The sequence below is a fragment of the Indicator indicator genome, chromosome 2 (assembly GCF_027791375.1).
Source record: "Indicator indicator isolate 239-I01 chromosome 2, UM_Iind_1.1, whole genome shotgun sequence".
NCBI classification, from domain to species: Eukaryota; Metazoa; Chordata; class Aves; order Piciformes; family Indicatoridae; genus Indicator; species Indicator indicator.
In genome coordinates, this window is record NC_072011.1 from 42816345 (window position 1) to 42834832 (window position 18488).

Here is an 18488-nt window from a genome sequence, read left to right on the forward strand (position 1 = left end):
CCCCAGCATCCAGTGATAGGACACATGGGAATGGTTCAAGGCTGTGGCAGGGGAGGTTTAGACTTGACATGAGGAAGCATTTCTTTATTGAGAGGGATGGGCGAACACTGGAACAGGCTTCCTAGAGAGGAGGAGGAGCAGGCCAATGCCCCAAGCCTGTCAGTATTTGAGGCATTTGGATAGCAGTTGGACTAGATGATCACTATAGGTCCCTTTCAACTGAAATATTCTCTCCTATCCTATTCTTATTAAAAAAATAACACGAGTGATAGAAATAAAAGCTTTACCTTCAATGAAAATCAAGACTGGTCCTTTTGAGTATTGCTTCTTGTTCTTGCCAGTTGTTATTGGGACACTTTCAATTTTTAATCCATAGGATGTTTCAAGAGAGAGATGTCAGGTTTATCACAGAAATGTTCAGGGTTTATTTTTCAGGTTTCATTCTGTTGGTCTAGTTTGAAGTTAAGTATTTCAATGCTGGAGTTATCTAAAAGAGACAGAGCACGTATTTTGGTGTGCTCTTATCACAGAATAAAGTTGCCTTGTATGTTACCTACCTTCTTTACCTCACAAGGAATTTTGGAAATCCTAATGTGTATTTAGAGCTCAAGGCAGAGCAAAAGGACTTATTTTAATGATTTGTAGATTTTGCTTTCATACTTTTTTTTTTTTTTAAGTATATAAGACCTTTATTTGCCAAGGTAAAATTTACAGTAGTGGAAGGAGGGAATTTTTCCAGTTGTGATGGCTTGAAGTCTTTTAGAAATCTAGCTTTAAATTTATGTCAAGGGAGAAAACCCTTGGCCTCATGATTTCTGCAAGCAGCAGGAAGGTTTAATGCAGGGGAGCTGTTTCTCAGAGGCACATGTTTATTCATTTCTACATGTTGCACGTTCAAAAATCTGCTGTGTAAACAGGCTTTGTCAAAAGGATTTACCCAGCAACAGAGCTTTCTTCACTGATAAAGACTATAGTCTTGGTGGCTCATTCAAAGTTGGTGATGACAGCCAAGAACTTTGAGGAAGCCTTTTATCCAAAAGTTTTCAGTTTCTTGGTATACTTTTGATGATAACAAGACTAGTAGTCAGAGATTGCTGTATCATAACGTTTCTTTCTCCCTCTTCTTTTCTGCTCAAAGGCACTGGAAAATATTTTTGGGTGGAGGGAATACAGAACTCCTCTGTTGGGATGTGTTCTTCTAAACAAGGACCAATATAGGTGTCCAAGAATGTCACCAGTTTAGATATGTTTGTGTATAGAAGGAAGGAAAGTATTCTGCTCCTAGGCCAATCCTTTCTTCACCCATTCATTTGATGAAGAAAGAGCTCACTCTTCAGTGTAGCTGCAAATCCCTTTTCTCTACAGAACTGGAGTGGTAGAGGAACTTCCTTGTGCTCAGCAAAACGATTTTATTTAGGGAGGTCTTAATTACCCAGAAAACCTTTTCATGGCTTCCTCTTTAAGGCAGAGCTGTCCAAGTATCCTGTCTAGTACCATTAGCATTCCTTAAATAAGCTAGGTGATTGCTGTACTCTTGCACTATTTTTTAAACAAGGCAGTGTCCGTCTCCCACTTCTACCTCTATCTCAGGCAGGTAGTGGTGGAGCAGAGCTTCCATCATGAGACTTTCTGGTAAGCTGTGCGCTTAAACAGGCCCCCTATCCCCCGATGCAGTGGTCTGCTTACATCCACTAGAGATCTGCATTTCTGCTTACCTGTATGTGTAAAATGTTTAATTACAATAGTTGGTTTGATTCACTATCTCTTGGTCCTTGTATATCAAGGACGTTGGCAGAACAGTAGATGAGCTGATGAGAGTCTTGCCTGTGGTATGTAAAATTCCCATGCAGCAGTACAGCATGGGCACTGACTAGGGAGAAGGAACTTTTACAGAAGCCCTGAGGATGCTGGAGAGCAACAGGTAGAACTCACTTCAGCAGTGTGCCCTTGTGACAGCATATACTGGTTGCATACCAGGCCACACTAGGAAGAGCATATCCAAAAGGTCAAGGGGGGGTGACTGATCCCCTCTATTCAGCACCTGGGCAACTGCTTCTAGAGTCCAGACTGAGGCTTCCCCATATAATAAAAACACCGTGTGCTGTGCATCAGTTCTTCACTGAGCTAGTTCAGTGGCTGGACTGGGTGGCAAGGAAGGAGGTACTGAAAACCATTTATTCAGTCTAGAGAACAGAAGACTAAGCAAGGATTTAATTGCAGTCTTCAGCTAACTAATGGTAATTATTCAGTAGATGGAGCTATAGTCTTTTCAGAGGTTCACACTGAAAGGCCCAGGGGCAGAGATCACAAGTTACAGCAAGAGAAATTCAGAGGTGATAAAAAATACACAGTGAGAGTGGTCTGTCACTGGAGGAGTAGCTGTGGAGGACCTTGGAGATATTCAGAACTTGGCTGGACACAGCCCTGAGTAACTGGAGTTGGACCATAGACTTCCAGAGGTCCCATCCAACCTGAATGATTACATGATTCAGAATAGCAGCCAACAGCCCTAGAGCACACAAGATCTAGCAAGTACTGACAGACCTGCTAGTTCAGTGAGTTTGTAACTACTGAATTGTAATACTGTTGTGAGATGTTGCTTGGTTCTGTGGCCCACAATAGCCCTATAGACTTCCATGTGAGGCTCAAGCATCTTTCACTATCCCGATGGGTGGCTAACCTGTATGTAGATTGAAAGAGAGTAGAGGAGCAATCTTGTGATTGTTTTTCTGTGGTTGTATCTCTGAGCATTGCACTCTCACAGGTGAAAAATAATTTATTATGGATTAGTTTGTCTTTTTTTCCTTTGCTAGCTGTGTCATTGAACTTACCGTTTAAATCATGCAGTCATCACTCACTTTAGGACAGTTTAACTGCTTTTACAAAGTGTTCTGCAGTAACAGTTACTTACAATGATTTGAGGATCTAACACACCACAGAGGTGGGAGAGAATAGCAAGTACTTCTCCTTTTGCCAAGATATTTTTTTAAAGATCCCTATTATTAATAAACTGTGTCTTTCAGGCTCTTAACAAGGTAGGTTTTGGTCATCTTCCTTACTTTGAGATGGGGGAAAGGGATGCACAAGAAGACACCTTAGGTACAAGAAAGCAGCATCTGGCCTAAGTTTGGAATGTTTTCTAGGTGAAATACAGCCAGTAGCCAGAAGCTGAATACAGAGCTTTGCTCCTAGGAGAAAGTGGTCTGCAATGGAGTGACAGGGGCAGATAAAATATTGAAAATTATGAAGGTTATTTTAAGGATTGTTTTAATTTCTTTTCCTGCAGTCTCTGGAGGAGGGCTTTGAGACACAAAGTGGTGCAGTGACTGAACCAAAATTGACAACATGTCCCAAGCAGAATGCAGAAACAGAGACTCCCAGTGATCATTTGGATCAGCAATGATCTACTCAGTGGCGTTTTTTTTTCTCTCTCTGTGATCTTAGGTTGGCCAAGTCTACACTGACTCTGATCCCACTGCTGGGGACCCATGAGGTCATCTTTGCCTTTATTACTGATGAGCATGCCAGAGGGATGCTGCGCTTTGTGAAGCTTTTTACTGAACTCTCCTTTGCTTCTTTCCAGGTAGTGCTCACTCTGTGCCCATGTGGATAAGATGTTTGTAACTGCTGTTTGGGCACCTGGTTTCTCTCTCATTAGTTGCATGTTCCCTGTTCTTTATATTTCTCAATTAGCACTGGATATTACAGGATTATAACAGTGGAAGGGAAAGTATGAGGACTGATTTTTAATATCCAACTTAGATGTTAGTGTGACAGTCTTATTTTCCATGTCTTAAATATACCACTATAAACTAGCATTCCTATCCAACTATTAATATCTATTTCCTATGGGACATCTCAAGGCAATAATGAAATTGTCTGTAATTGTATAATGGCACTGCTGAAAGCAAATTTTGTGTTTTCTGCAGTGTTTCTGATACTGTTTGGAATATGTGCTGTGATAGGTAGCTGTCTACAGCTGTAACTGTGTGTGAGGAGGAGGATATAGGTTTATTGTGAAGTTTGTTTAGCTTTTGCCTACAGTAAGGGCATTTCAAAAGAGTCTCCTTGTCTAAGGGCACCATTATTTTCCCCTCTTTTCTTGCTTACCTTGCCCCTTCCCCATTTATGAAGTACAGAGCTGTATTTAAGATCACTGTGAATTGCTCACTTATGTTTATAACTTGCAACCAGATAAGGAAAAAGAATAGGAAAGGAATCCTTAGGAAAAAATAATAGTTTGAAGAAAATGGTAACTCCTTTTTCCTAAGATCACCTGCTTTGAGATATAATTTGGTCAATCCTCCCTCTGCTATCAGAGCTGACAGTGACAACAGACTGTCTCCATTTTTCAGTCTTTAAGGGCATGTGCTAGTGTGAAGCCTCTAACCCTCTGCTAGTTGATTTGGCAAAGCAAGGGAATTGCTCTGCTCACTGATTTTCTGTTTTTTGTTGATTTCAGGGCCTGATGGTTGCAGTTCTCTACTGTTTTATCAATAATGAGGTAAGAGAGACACTAGTTCCAATTTGCCTTATCAGCACCCACTATACGAAAAGGAAATTGAAAATAGGCTTGAACTGCTAAATTGTCCTTATTCAGGACTTTTACTTTTTCTACAGACCTTCTTCTGTACAGCTGCATAGGATGACTCCTCAGACAAGTGTTGTTGGAAGGAATTCAGACAGTATAATTTAGGGCTGCCATTTATAGATTGGAAATCTTGCAAGTTACCTTGCTCAGAATTGTATGATTTGCATTGCTGGAGCTTTTATTAAGAACTATAGCTGTTCTTCTTAAGCTTGCCTCATAAAGCTTCTTATTTGCTTTTTTGGTGAATGTGGGAGTAGGGCCTGTTTTGTTCTGAGAACTCAGCTCAGTTGGCTGGTGAGGTGGTTTGGTTTCATGTTGTATCAATGTGAGCTGAAATTCCTCCCCCACTGACAATCACCAGGCTAGCTCAGTCTGGAAGCGAATGAAAGCTGTATTTACAAGCAGAATCTACAATTTATGATGAAATGCAATGAATATGAATATGTACAAATATACAAAATTCACAACATTTACAATATATATACAATCAACAGAAAAGCACAACCAAGCTCCCTTTGCTTCCCCCCAAAGGGGATCTTTCCCAAAGGGGCCTCTCTCCCAGGGGCCTCCCCCCCAGACCCCCCTGGCAGAAAGCAGAGTTAGCTAAAGCAGAAAAGCTGTTAACTTAGCTTGCCAAGGTCAGTGTGTTATCTTCAGCCAGAAGAGAAGAAGAAACAGCAGCCAGACAGCCCAGCAAGTTGCCCCATCTGCAGACTGCAGTACCCCACTTTGTTTTGAGTAATAGTTCTTAAACATTTCTATCTATCCAATGGATGTGTTTAGAACAATCATTATTTTGCTTTCTTATACCCAATAGTGACTTATTTACACTCTTTTGCTTTCTCTGCTTGAACTTTGCAAAGAAAAATTAAAAAGACCATTTCAAACATCACACGTGGTTTCCCTATGGCCCCAGCTACTTGCCAACACCATCATTCTCTCATTCAAACTGAACTTTGTGGAGTGGTGAGTTCTTACAGGCCCGGAGGAAATATAGCCAGGGCTTTGAGTCAGTTGATAGCAAGTTCCATGGCTTCTGCCTTGTTGGGTGAAAGAGTATTGTTTTGTTGCAGTAATCTCTAAATTGTTACTAAGTGGTTATTATTATTACTATTCATTCAGCAGCCAGGTTGGCAAGGGAAGCAAACACTACTAATTTGGCAGTACGTTATTAAGTTTAACACACTTCAATGTGTTTTACACTCATGTAAAATCTACTTCTAAACATAAGACGGTAACTCAAGATCACCTACTGAGAGACAGGCCTCATCAAGGACATGGAATCAATGGTAAAATGTTCTACTTGTGTCATTATGGCCAGGCTAGAATCAACAGAAAAGCAGCAGGCACCCTGAATCAAGCCCTGCAGGAGGCTGTTCACTTGGTAGCTTGTGGGCAAGATTTTAAGTGAATGTGTCAATTGTACTGCTTACAAAAGTCAGAGGTGTGTAGCAGCAGGCCTTGCTCAGTCATGAATTAGAGAATACTTGTTTCAAACCCCTTGCAGAGCTCAACAGGTATACCTTAATCCTGACATGCAGGACCGTCTGCTGGTGCATCATGTATTTGATTCACTTTGGCCTTTGCTCATACAGTGCTTAACATGAGCCGGCAAAGGGTGATGGCAGCCCAAACAAACCAACCATATCCTGGGCTGCATCAAAACATACAGGGCCAGCAGGCCTCTTCATTCTGAGACCTCACCTGGAGAGCTGCATCCAGCTCTGGAGACCCAAACACAAGAATGACATGGATCTGTTGGAGGGTCTGGAGGAGGGCCACAAAAATGATCAGGGAGCTAGAGCACCTCTCCTGTGAGGACAGGCTAAGGGAGTTGGGTTTGTTTAGGGTGGAGAAGGCTCTTCTGAGACCCTATGGTGGCCTTCCAGTGTCTGAAGGGAGTCTATAGGAAAGATGTAGAGGAATTTTTTTATGAGGGCATGTGGTGACAGGACAAAGAGCAATGGTTTTCAAATAGAGTAGGGTAGATTTAGATTATACGTTAGGAAAAGTTCTTTACTGTGAGGGTGGTGAGAGATGGGAAAAGGTTGCCCAGAGAGGCTGTGTATACTTCATCCCTGGAGATGTTTAAAATCAGGCTTTGAGCAACCTGGTCTAGTTGGAGGTGTCCGTGCCCATGCTAGGGGGGTTGGAACTAGACGATCTCTAAGGTCCCTTCCATCTCAAGCCATTCTATGATCCTCTGTACAGCAGTAGCCAGGCCTCTCATGATTTAATGCCCAATTAATTTCCTCTATCTGATACAAGGTAAAGGTACATCATGACGCAAACCTGCGACAGGCAGGCTTGTTTCATTTTTAAGGGAACTTACCGTGAAGCAGCCTATCTACATTTCTAAGAGGTCCTCCAAATCTCATTTTATTACAGTTCTTCTGCCTTTGCAATGTAATATTTAAAATCTAACCACAGTGTTCATGGCTTCACAGAAAGCTGATGAACAGTATCAAATGAATTATTTTGCTTGTTCCTACTCTTGTTGAAAGAAGGGAGAAGGATTTTGGCAAGCCCAGTCATCAGCATCCATAGAAGAAATGTAGACTTTGATTAGGTCAAGTCTCTTGTATTTTTTTCCTAAACTATATGAGACATTTTTCTTAAACTAAATGAGAAACTGTTTTTCTTCTGACAGACTATATGTGCTAAAGTGACTATCCTTGTTTGCAGTATGGTTTGTATTTTCACTTCTATCTGTGGCTCAATGACTCCCTTTCTTTTTCCTTAACCATACAGAATTAGGTTTTTTTGCATGTCCTGGTGCCAGATCAAGAGTAGAAATTCATCTAAAAGTAATATTCATGTCCTTTATGTAATTATGGGAAAACATTAAAATATGTTCAGATTTCAGTCATGCTTCACTTGGAAAATTCTGGATTTTCTCTGATGTTGCTCAGAAGCTAACAGCAGGATCTCATCAGTTTGCTGATTATCACCAATGTGTTTTGCAAAATGAGCTGGCCACTTAATATGGCCACTTCTCCTGAAGTTAGTGTTGCTTTCCATAAGAAATATTCTAAACCACAAAGATGGTGTAGCTTTATACCAGAATTAGTTTATGCTAGTTGAGGTTTCGTTCTCTGTAGTCTTGCTTCTCTTTTTTGTCTCCTTCCTATCACAATGGAAGTACACTTCAATCTCTCCTACATTAAAATATCTATCTGGACTCCAGGACTCATGGATTTTTTTTTTTTCATTACTACTAAATATTCCCTTTTTCTTTTCATTCTCTATAGAGATTATTCATTGAACTCCTCCATCAAATTTCAGATTGACTTTCCTTTCACTGTGATTTGCTGAGATGTCCTTTTGCCGAAGTTTAACATTTTTGTCGTAAGATTCCAGACTTATTGCCACATTCACAACATCCTTGCCCATTAGCTCCATTCAGCTCAATCAGCTGCTCTGTGAGAAATCCTTCTCTGCTTTTAAGTTCCATGACAAGCTTTTCCAACTTCTCATACCTCTTCCCTTTCTCTTTCAAAATACTCTACATATTTATTTTTTCTCCATTTCTTCCTCTTTCTCATGGGAACTTGGTTCTTGGTTCCCTTTTCTGTGTATAGCTTATTTCTGGGGAATCTTGTCCCCTCATGGACGTTACTACATTTGCTGAAAGATCTGTGCTCAAGAGCTGACTCTTTACAAAATAAATCTTAACCTATTCCCTCTGTCATACATTCACAGCTGTCTAGGCAAAAACTGAAGCTGACATGGATAGCAGAGCTGTTCTGTTCTTTACGCTTTTCCTAACCTCTGGAGAGAAAAACTAATATTCTGTCATTCAGATCCATTTCTAAGACATAATCTCTGATACAGTCTTCTGTTCAGGTCTTCCCTTTTACTTCATCTCAGTCATGCAGGCTATTTGTATCATACCTCTAGGATACAGCCTGTCATGGTCAGCTTGACTGGAAACTAATTTTCTCCCTTTGACTGGTTCTAAAATACTTGTTTCTATTGCTCATTGACTTCCTCTCTCAGTAAGTGCATTCATGCTTTCTTTCAGGATTTGCCTGTAAATGTCTGGGGTTTTTTTCTGATGTTGCCTATTAAACTAGCTATTTTCCATGCCCACAAAAGATGCTAAGTACTGTAGTGGTAATGTGGTCAACTTTTCTCCTGCAGACAGTGTGGTCCTTGTATTTCACTGTTTGCTTTCTATATTTATCAGGCTGTTCTCTCTTATTCTATTCCCAGACACACTGCCTTTTTCTGGTGTGTTTGTGCAGCTTTTGACACAACAATTCACACTTATCACAGTAAAATACAAGCTTCTGTCTCAGCATCTTTCCTTCTGTCCTATTTGGATGTGATAGATTTAGAGTCACAGAGACAGATTTAATTGTCAGAGATGCAGCTAGTTTCCAGCAGCACAGTATCCAATACAAGTGCTGCAGCCCAGAGCTGACAAGAAATGCAAGAGGTGGCTACCAAGGCAAGACAACTGGTTGTGTAAAGCTTTGTCCCTCTTCTAGGGCTGTCTCCCAGGTTCAATACTTCACAGGCAAAGACAGATATACAGCAGCTGGTTCCTTAGGAAGTTTCCCTCACAATATGAATGTTCCAGCAGCCTAGGTTCCAGCCTGCACTGGAACTGCCATCAACCTATTTAGCCTTTTGGTGCTCATTACCGGACCCTAAAAAGAAACAAAAAGGAACCCTCCAGAGAAGGCTCACTTGAGTGACCCATGTACAGTGGCCTTACTTCCAGGCTGAAGTACATACCATAATGAATTGATTACTGTAGTTACACTCCTGCCTTTTTGTAGAGTGAGAAGTGTTCAATTTTATGTCTCCTGCCTTACGTGTTAAAAGCTAATGGAGAGTCTTACTTTAGTCAAGTGACAAGAACTCTGCCATGGAACAGGAAGACCTAAATTCTGTTCTTGTTTAGCAGTTAGAAGACCCTGGATAAACTTCCAAATGAGTACAGAGGTTACACATTTTAACCCAGAATCTGTGACTGGATGAGCATATTTTGCAGCTTTAAAAAAAAAATAGTATTGGAAAGAGATATTGTAGTTGCTGTTATAAAAGAAGGGGGAAAGTACAGTCTTTAACAGGCTTAATTGTTGGTTTTTCAATTCAGATTAAATCTTCAGTTTTGAATGGAATAAAAAAAACCTTTTAAATATTCAAAGAATCGAAAATAATTCAAGACATAATTTTTTTTTAAAATCAAACTACAAGTTAAAACAGAACTCTTAAGAACACCTGTATTAAGCAAGAAGCCTGTCTTCTCATGGCTGATAAGCAAAATCAGCTTGTTTTGTTAGTACTGGTAGGATACAGAGTACATGCAGTGTTGCGGCTGAATAGAATTTAGAAAAAAATAATGAAGATAAGATTTCATGCCTAGTGCATGAAAGAGCTGTATTTCTACAAGTATTATTTAAAATACAGAATACTGTACAATGGAATAATGAGCTAATTGGATAATTAGAAGCAATAATCTTGCAGGTTTAAAGCATTGCCAGCTTCTTTCGATGGCATGGTGTCTCTTTTCCCTTTTGCTCTTTTCTAATAGAGTCATGTAAATCTGATTAGTTCCACATGCATTCCTCTTGTTTCCTTCTTTGTTTCTGTTAGGTTCAGATGGAGTTTCGGAAAAGCTGGGAGCGCTGGAGGTTGGAACACCTGTATGTCCAGAGAGACAGCAGTATGAAACCTCTGAAGTGTCCGGCCAACAGCATCAGTAGTGGAGGCACGGTAGGCAGTAGTGTCTATGCTGCCACTTGTCAGGCCACATTCAGCTAAAATTTCTATAGGTGAATCAGACTGAGAACAATGAACTGTATAATATACCTGAAAAACCCTTAAATACCCAAGCAAGTGGCTTAAGTATGCCATCTCCAGTAAGAAACTTAAACATATGCTGCTCATTGCCTGCAGGCTGTTGGACAGTTGGACAAAGGTTTCTAGGGAAAACAATCTGCTAATGTAATCAACACATCAGAGGGAAAAATAATCACATCTAATGCTAGTTAAAAGTTTCCTCCTATTTGCACAGAAAGCCTCCAGGTGCCCAAAACTTAAGCATAGCATTGATCCAGTCTGAAACCACAGGGTCAATGGCTTATTACTGTTGAGTGGGTGAGCTGTGTGACTGACTGATTCAATTACAAGGATACAGAATATGGTTATTGTGAAAAAAATGTATTTAGACTTCTATGGGGATAGGGTAGGGTGCCATCAACAGTTTTGCAAAAGAACAACTTAGTGGGCCACAACTTGCATGTTAGGGAAGAATCAGTTTTGTAGCCAAAGTTTCCCAAAGCTAAAGTTGAAAATATGCTTACTTGCTTTCTGGGTAGGTGATGAACAGTATCATGAAGGTCTGTCAATACAACAGGTAGTGTAGTGTATATTTCTTAATGATCTTCTTAAGCTTCACTTGGAAAAAAGTAAACCAAAACTAGTATGGTCCCCTTTTGCTATTAATAGGTGCATGTTATCTCTATTGACAGGGATGGAAATATCCCCTGAAGGCACAACCCTTCCCTTTTTACTCTCTATTTGGTGGCACACAGGTGTTAACAGGGACAGGATAATGGCTTGTGTTTCAAGAGGACATTTTCTTTCTAAGCCATACTTCTGCTTCTTGTGGGTGCAAACATATAGAGATCAGCTCGTGGCTGCATCTGGCCTTAGCCAAGTTCACCTACTTGGGTACAGTTCGGCAGTTCACAGGCTGAGCTCCCCAGGCCTGCCCCACCGGCCCCGTTGGTTCTCTCTGCAGCACAGGAGGTGCCGCCCGGTGCCACGCAGTCAGGAGGCGGCTCGCAGCGCGGAGGGTTCAGCACGGCGGACAGCTCCAGCTCGTGGCTCCGCGGGGGCGCCGCTGCACCCCGCCTCCTCCACAGCCCCCCTTCCATCTGCGGCATTCAAAACATCCCCCACAAAATGCTGATCTAAACTCGGCGGGCTTTTGTCTGTCAGCTTAAAACCAGCAGGGCTCTTGCAGTGAATGAATGCATCTGCGCTGCTGATTGTTACCCTTCTGCATGCTTACAAGAGCTGCTGGGGAAAAACAGAGGTACCTTTATAAGCAGGACCTGATCCCAATCTAGCTCTGAGAATATATCACTGTCCATAGGCTTCTCATAATAGGTAATTTCCGTGGTATAGCAGATGCTACTTAGCAGAGATTAAAAATTATTTTCAAGTCTCTCTTTTGCACTTACATTCACAGTGCTCATTGCCAAGAAAGTGGACTGGATATTCTAAGATGTAATTCAGCTTCTTTCCTGCCTGAAGCTAGATTGCTTTGCATGGGATTATTTAGTCATTGTATTAGAATCCAAATTGCCAGTGGGGGTAATTTTGCAATCATCAGGTTACAATCAAATTAGAGAGGATGGGTTACCTTCTTCTGCTATAATGCTTGCAATTGAGCTCCAAGGGGGGAAGTCAAACATGTTTGTAGAAATCCACCACAGTTCTTTGGCTAGCTTATGTATGTTTAGCATGCTGGCTTCTAGACAGGCCATTTTCAGGCCTTCCCTTCCTAATCACTTGCAGAGCTGACCCTGGAACGAAGCACCTTAGATTCTTCTTTAAATTTAATAACTAGCTGCTATGTTGTGTGTCCATCAATACAATACTGACTACTACAAGTGTATTTTAAATGCTGGCCTACCATTTCATTAATTAGCTTCCTGTACCTAGAGAGTTGCTTGATGTTTCTATTTTATATCTAGCCTTAAGTGCTTTGAATAGGTAAAGACTGATGAAGTTAGTCACTCATAGCTGAAAAGGCAGCATGATGACAGATGAAATTTACAGTTGTATGATAATGCACACTGGTGGGAATAATTTCACTTATGAACATTCAAGAGTGGATGTGAGTTTTTCAGGGCTCTGCTTAGTTTTGCACAAACCTGGAAAAAAAAGTTTCCCAAACTTGTGCAGCAAAATTATAGTTTTGCTATGACAATAGGAAGTTATGAGGTATTTTACCTCACTGTTTTGCTGGAAGAAGTATATGTAACAAACAGAAGAGGACAGACACAGGAATATTTACATTTGTGGTAATAAAGCTGTGTTTAGTTGCCATCACAAGATTCTTTTACCAGTTTTACATGCTTCGAATTACTAGGCTGCCCATGCTTCTCCTAGTCACTGAAGAACTGAGGGCTTTGGGCCCACAAGAATAGCTCCAGGACCAGATGTCACTTACCTTTGTAGCTTCTGTTTTATTAGAAGCCAAAAGAAAATATAAAATGACAAAGTGAGATCTCAACCAAGCAAAGGGTTATGGTAGATTCCCCCCCCCCCTTTCCAATTAAGCTCTTTTTCAAACCTTTTTAAATCCCCTCTAAGTACTGAGAGTACAACTCAGTGAAAGTAATTGCCACCAAAGCAGAATTACAGTAATCCTGTATTTTGATAAGTATGTTCAGCAAGGCTCTAACACCAATTTTTCCATCATACTTTATCTACTTCAGTAAAACCTTTTATAAGCCTTTGTTGTTACTCATGCCATCTATTTTAAAATTTATAACATGCATTTATTGAGTAGCATGAAATAAGCAAAGACACAAAGCACTGGAAGAGATGAACTATATGAATTTTTATTTCATCTGCCTTGCAGCTTCATGCTCATGTATTGTGGTCACTTCCTTCATGAAGTATTAAATAGAAGAGTCTATAAATTCACCTGAACATAATGTAGCTAGAGTTTATAATAAATTAAAACTTTTATTTCCAGCATTGCTGCTACAAAATTTTTTAATTTTATGGATATTACCTTATATTTAATATTTATTTGCATGTATTATCTTGCTTTACAAAACTTCCACAGCATCTACCTGTACAAAATGCCAGATTATCAACTCATAAACATTACAGTTGTTTATTTTTATCCTTGTGAATAAAGTTTCAACTGACAAAATTCTGCCACTTACTAGTGTATTTATTTTAAGTACCACCTGAATACTTCATACTCTGTACCTAGAAGAACAGTTTCTAAGAATGGTCTCACAGGTCATGGTTCTCCCAAAGAAACACAACTTTAAATTTTCAACAATTTGTCCACTACAAAAAAGCCTTTGAACCTGCAGAGCCTATATTAATCAAAACCAGGACGCATAATCTAATTGTATAGAGCCATACAGAATCAGTAAGAATAGTAGGAACTCTGTGGAACTTCTAGCAGAGGACGGTGGAAAATGTACAAATTAAATTCTGTGCTTGGCTTTAAATGGTAGCATTTGGAATTTATACAAGACCAATACTAAATTCCAGAAAGTTCTGTGGAGAGCTATCGTGAGATGCTTACCAGTGTTAAACATACTATTTGTGCTTTAATCTACTGTTTTCTTTCCAGTCCAGTTACATTTGATAAAGGACGCTTCCTTTTGTTTCCCCAACCAATGAGGGAATGTGGGGTAAGTCAAACCTGAACATCAGTATTACTTAAATTAGAAAAGGCATAATGAAACAGGATTTGAAAGACCAGTTGTCACTTTTTGGCTAAGCTCAGTCCTCACAGGCATAAGCTCTGCCAGCTGCTCTTCAATGTTATTGATTTAATGCAATGATTATATATTTTTTTAAAATCGTGGATCATAGAAGAAGTACATGTGACAGCAGGATGATGGTGAGAAGCATCACCAGCTGTGTGGTGCTAAAAGGAATAGAGGCAAGGACAGGACAATGAAAAAAAAAAGATGATCCAAGGGATGAATACCTCTGATGTGAGAATAGGCTGAGGGAACTGGGGTTGTTCAGCCTAGAGAAGACCCTGGTGGGGTGTTAGAGCTCCTTCTACTACCTGAATGGATCCTACAGGAAGGCTGGAAGAGGGGCTTTTTATAAGGGTGTCTAGGAATAGGACAAGGGTGAATGGTTTGAAGCTGATGGAGAGTAGGGTTAGACTAGATCTTAGGAAGAAGCTCTTCACTGTGAAGGCGGTGAGACTCTGGAATAGGTTGCCCAGGGCCGTTGTTGATGCCTCCTCTCCAAGGGTGTTCAAAGCTGAGTTGGATGACACCTTCAGTGGTGTCCCTGTCCATGGTGGGAACGCAGGAGTAGGTGATCTCAAAGATCCCTTCCAACCTAACACATTGTATCAAATCCCCTCCCATCTAAGGATCTCTTGCATTTCTCTATCTGCTGCACTCTCACCCTCTTTTTTTTTTTTTTTTTCTTTTCCCAAAATGATAGTTAAAACACCATGCATTACATGCTGGGAATAATGAGTCTTTTTTGCTCACATAACACATTATGAAAGCCATCAGGGAACGTGAATTAAAATCAAGTATTTGTGTTGGACGAAAGATGCTAGTGCAGAGAGAAGTAGCTGCCTCCTTCCGGGGTAGTGACAGTGCCGCGTGTCTTTCCTTGAGGAAGGATTCTAATCAGTGCTGGGAAGAAAAGCGCTTGGGCATTCCGCTACAGGGGTCGAGCCCCTGCCTTCCTCTTAACCAGTTGCAAAGGTCATTGGGAGCTGAAATTCACCAGCTGACACGTTGACAGCTCCAGCTGAGCCTCTCCGTGCCGCTGCAACAGTGGCCAAAGCGCCAGCTGCCCCCCGTCCAGAAACGAGACCAGAGCGCACGCTTTGCTGCGGTTTTATTCGGGGCCGAACTGCGCCTGGGGAAACCTGGCCAAGTGTACAAGGACAAGTGATGTTGTGCATACAAAACCTCTACCCTTTTTCTCCTCCCCAAACCCTTCCCTCGGGTTCGTGCTACGAGGAGGGGAGGTGGCAGAGGCCGCTACAGCAAAGCGACTGTCCCCGACAGCCGTGGTGCTCCCCGGGCCGCAGGGCCGGTCGCTACCTTCCGGCGGCGGGTCGGTAATACAGCTCCCGCTCCAGCTGCTCGGCCGTCAGCGTCCCGGCGATGGCGGTGCAGCCGGGATTGAAAACAGAGTAGGCGCTCAGCTCGCCCCGTCGCCGCTCGGCGGGGCCGCGGGTGCTAGCGTACATCCAGTAGAGCAGGGAGAGGACGAAGTACGGCAGCCCCAGCTCCAACTCCGCGAACAGCGCCAGCAGCACCACCCAGAGCAGCACCTTCAACAGCAGAGGACGCGCCCACACTGGAGTCACCGCCGCCGCCCCGCCGGGACCGGCCTGTGGAGTAGTCAGTGAGACATGGCGTCAGGCACCGACTCACCGCCCACGCTCCTCTGCCCCGGCCCGCCCACCTCGGCGCTCACCTGAGCGCCGCCTCCCGGGCCCACCGCGGCCGCCCGATGTCCTTCGGCAGCCTCTGAAGGCGCAGCCTTTCCCGGCGGCTCCCCGGGACACGGCGAGCAGGCAGTTTTGCTGCGGGCGGCGCGGAACTCAGCTAGCCGCCGCTCTACAGCGGCAGCCATCGCCGCCCCACGCCTGCGCAGAGCCGTGGGACGGCCCTGCCGCGCCTGTGGTGGCTGGGGAGCGGGCGGGCTCCAGGAGCGCCCCGCCCCGGGGCAGTGGTTACCGGGCGGCGTGCGCCGCCCTGCGGGCCGGTCAGAGCGGATGGCGGCACCAGAGTGAAAAATGGAAGGGGAACTGGAGCGTGGAGCTTCCTGGGCCGCTTAAACTCAAATCTGAGGATCCTCACAGAGGGTTAGCCCCTCCTTACGGAGCGACAGACAACTGCTGCCCCCCACTTTTCCTTTTCTGGGCCAGCAGCGCCAGCCATTTGGCTCTGGAGAAAAGTTGTGAACCACCTTCCTCTTTTGGTTTTGTTTGTTTGGGATTTTTTTGATATTGAAACCTTATGACTAATGTTGACACCAAAAAGAGAAGGAGAGGGAGAGAATAAAGTATGGTGTGGCCAAAGCCTGTGGAGAGTGAGTGAGACATTGGCAGCCAGGGTGACTATCAACATTTGCATTTGAGCAGCCAATTTAGAAAGGTTCTGAGTGACCTGGAAAGGGGTGGCATGGAGGAAGAAGAGGAGGAGGATGCTCCTGCTGACCATGGTCACTGGGTCCCACTCTCAGTGGGGCGAGAGGAGCAGGGGCTCAGCCTGTGCCACCTTCTTGTGGCTGTGAGGAAGCATGTGGGGGGCCCCCTCCTGTGCAGGCTCATAGGCTGCACTGCCATCTCTCAGCATAGATGTCTGCTAAAACCAGGTTGGGCCATGCCACCGACTCTTTAAACAAAGAATTAAAATTCGGGAAACCAGCTCTCACATCAACCTTCAGCTATTGGTACAGCCAAGAAATAGAAATTTATTTACAGGAGCTGGCTTTTAGCCTCAGGAGTAAAATATTTATCACTCTCCAGCAGTAATAGTTAGCAATGAGACATCATTTCATCCTGCAGTGGTGTTTTCAGTTACTTATATCTTTCTCAGAAGTGACCTTTGGGGCTGAATATCTCATACATGTGTCAGCTCAGAAGTGAATATGAGAAGAATAATAAAAATCAATTTGGGTGTTCTTAAGTTATCTTAATGTGGAAAAAAATTGTGGGTTTTTTTTTTCTAGCTAAATAATTTTTCAAATGTCTGTTTTATGCTTGGTTACAAAATAACTTTCTTTTAAGCTTCCAGTTCTGCAAGAAGTGCCACAGTGAATAACATTTTTCTCTTCATTTGTGGAAATTTAATTTAGAAATAACAGTCTAAAATGTTTTCAAATAGCCTGAACAGGCCATTCTTTTATTTTATTTTTTTTCTTCATTTTCTATTACTGTTCATGAAAACAGCTCCTCCAAGAAGTGCTGGATAATTCCACATTATGTTCTGTATTCATCATTAGGGAAACTAATGGTTATACCTGATCTTAATACCACCTTTGCAAGCTGCTCCCAGTGATTCACATACTATCTGATTTTATTAAAAATTCCCTGGATTTGGTATGTATTGCTATTGTGCATCCAAATAACTATTTTATGGCTGTGTTGAGCTACCTATATTGCCACATCATGTTAGGAAACACAGAATAGTGCCATTAATCCTATCTTTGAAGCCTAAGTGCACCATAGTAACCTCATCTGTAAATCAGTGTCACACTACAGAAAAATGCCTAAACAGATTTGTATCCATGAAGTCTTAAATTACTTCAATAGCTGTTTTTAAACAGCTTCATTGAACAGACAGTTTTGTTTGTTTGTTTAACAAACCATCTGGACAATTTGTTCCCTGCTTTAATGCTTAAAAAGGTTCTGGGCAGTTCACCAATCCAAATCTTTGGATCCTCAGCCAGTGGTTATGAGGGCAGGGAGAGTTCCAAGAACACTTTTCTGGGATTCTTGAGTTGCTTCCTGCTTTTCACACTATCAATGAGAAAAACAAAATATAATCTTTTTGTAGGTGTGATACTATGAGCCAAGTCTTTTCCCCTTTGCTGTTGCTAAGTTTATGATTAGTTAAAAATGTTGGAAGTTGTCGATAGATGTCTAGTGCTCCATCCTTGATAACTGAAATTCTGGAACTGCCCATCATCTTTTAGGAGGCGTCACTAAGATCACTTTAAAAACTTCTGAGTTTTTTAAACTTGGTTTCGTGTTAAACCATAATTATCACATCCACAATATAGAGCTCACGTGCATATTTCTCTCTATCAAGAAGAAAACATTCCACACCAGCAGTTTAGAAAACTTTTCATTTATCCCAGCTATCAACTTTTCATTCTATTTTAGTATTTACAATGCAGAAGAATTTTTGTATTCTGCTGTCAGACGATTATCCCCATTGTAAGAGACAACCTTTTCAGTATTTTGGAACTTCCAAACCTTTAGGAACCTTAGCTATGGCACTCCATCAGCAAGAGGACTGAAGAAGATGAAGTAGCTGCTGAAAGAACTGACAGAACAAGAAACCTCTCAAAGCCATGTCCAAAGTGCAGTCATTTTTTTTTCTTTTATTTTTGGAGGGGTGACTGCAGAGTTTTTCTTCATTTTCAAGTGTATGTGATATTTCATGCTCCTTTAAGAAGCAAG

At 42.0% G+C, this 18488-nt stretch overlaps 2 protein-coding genes across 2 annotated transcripts in view; one reads left to right on the plus strand and one right to left on the minus strand.

Annotated features, from left to right (window-relative positions):
• The window catches only part of GLP1R (glucagon like peptide 1 receptor), a gene marked incomplete at its 5' end in the record, with an annotated part of 93863 nt that extends 83497 nt beyond the window's left edge, over positions 1–10366 (plus strand). Inside the window, 3 exon segments of the mRNA XM_054397020.1 lie at positions 3445–3583; positions 4463–4504; positions 10199–10366. Coding sequence (XP_054252995.1) covers positions 3445–3583; positions 4463–4504; positions 10199–10366 — 349 coding nt within the window.
• Positions 10367–15389: 5023 nt separating this feature from the next.
• SAYSD1 (SAYSVFN motif domain containing 1) lies at positions 15390–15931 on the minus strand. Its single transcript, XM_054399245.1, has 2 exons — positions 15773–15931; positions 15390–15686 (listed from the first exon to the last, which is right to left on the minus strand). Exons 1-2 carry the CDS (start codon positions 15929–15931, stop codon positions 15390–15392), a joined length of 456 nt encoding a protein of 151 aa, XP_054255220.1.
• Positions 15932–18488: the final 2557 nt, after the last annotated feature.

What these genes read in the sequence shown, in the direction of transcription:
- SAYSD1 (XM_054399245.1), bottom strand. Translation starts at nt 15,931, where the DNA reads ATGGCTGCCGCTGTAGAGCGGCGGCTAGCTGAGTTCCGCGCCGCCCGC. An exon ending in GCCCGGGAGGCGGCGCTCAG is followed by an intron (nt 15,687 to 15,772) that starts GTGAGCGCCGAG and finishes ACTACTCCACAG; the next exon opens with GCCGGTCCCGGCGGGGCGGC.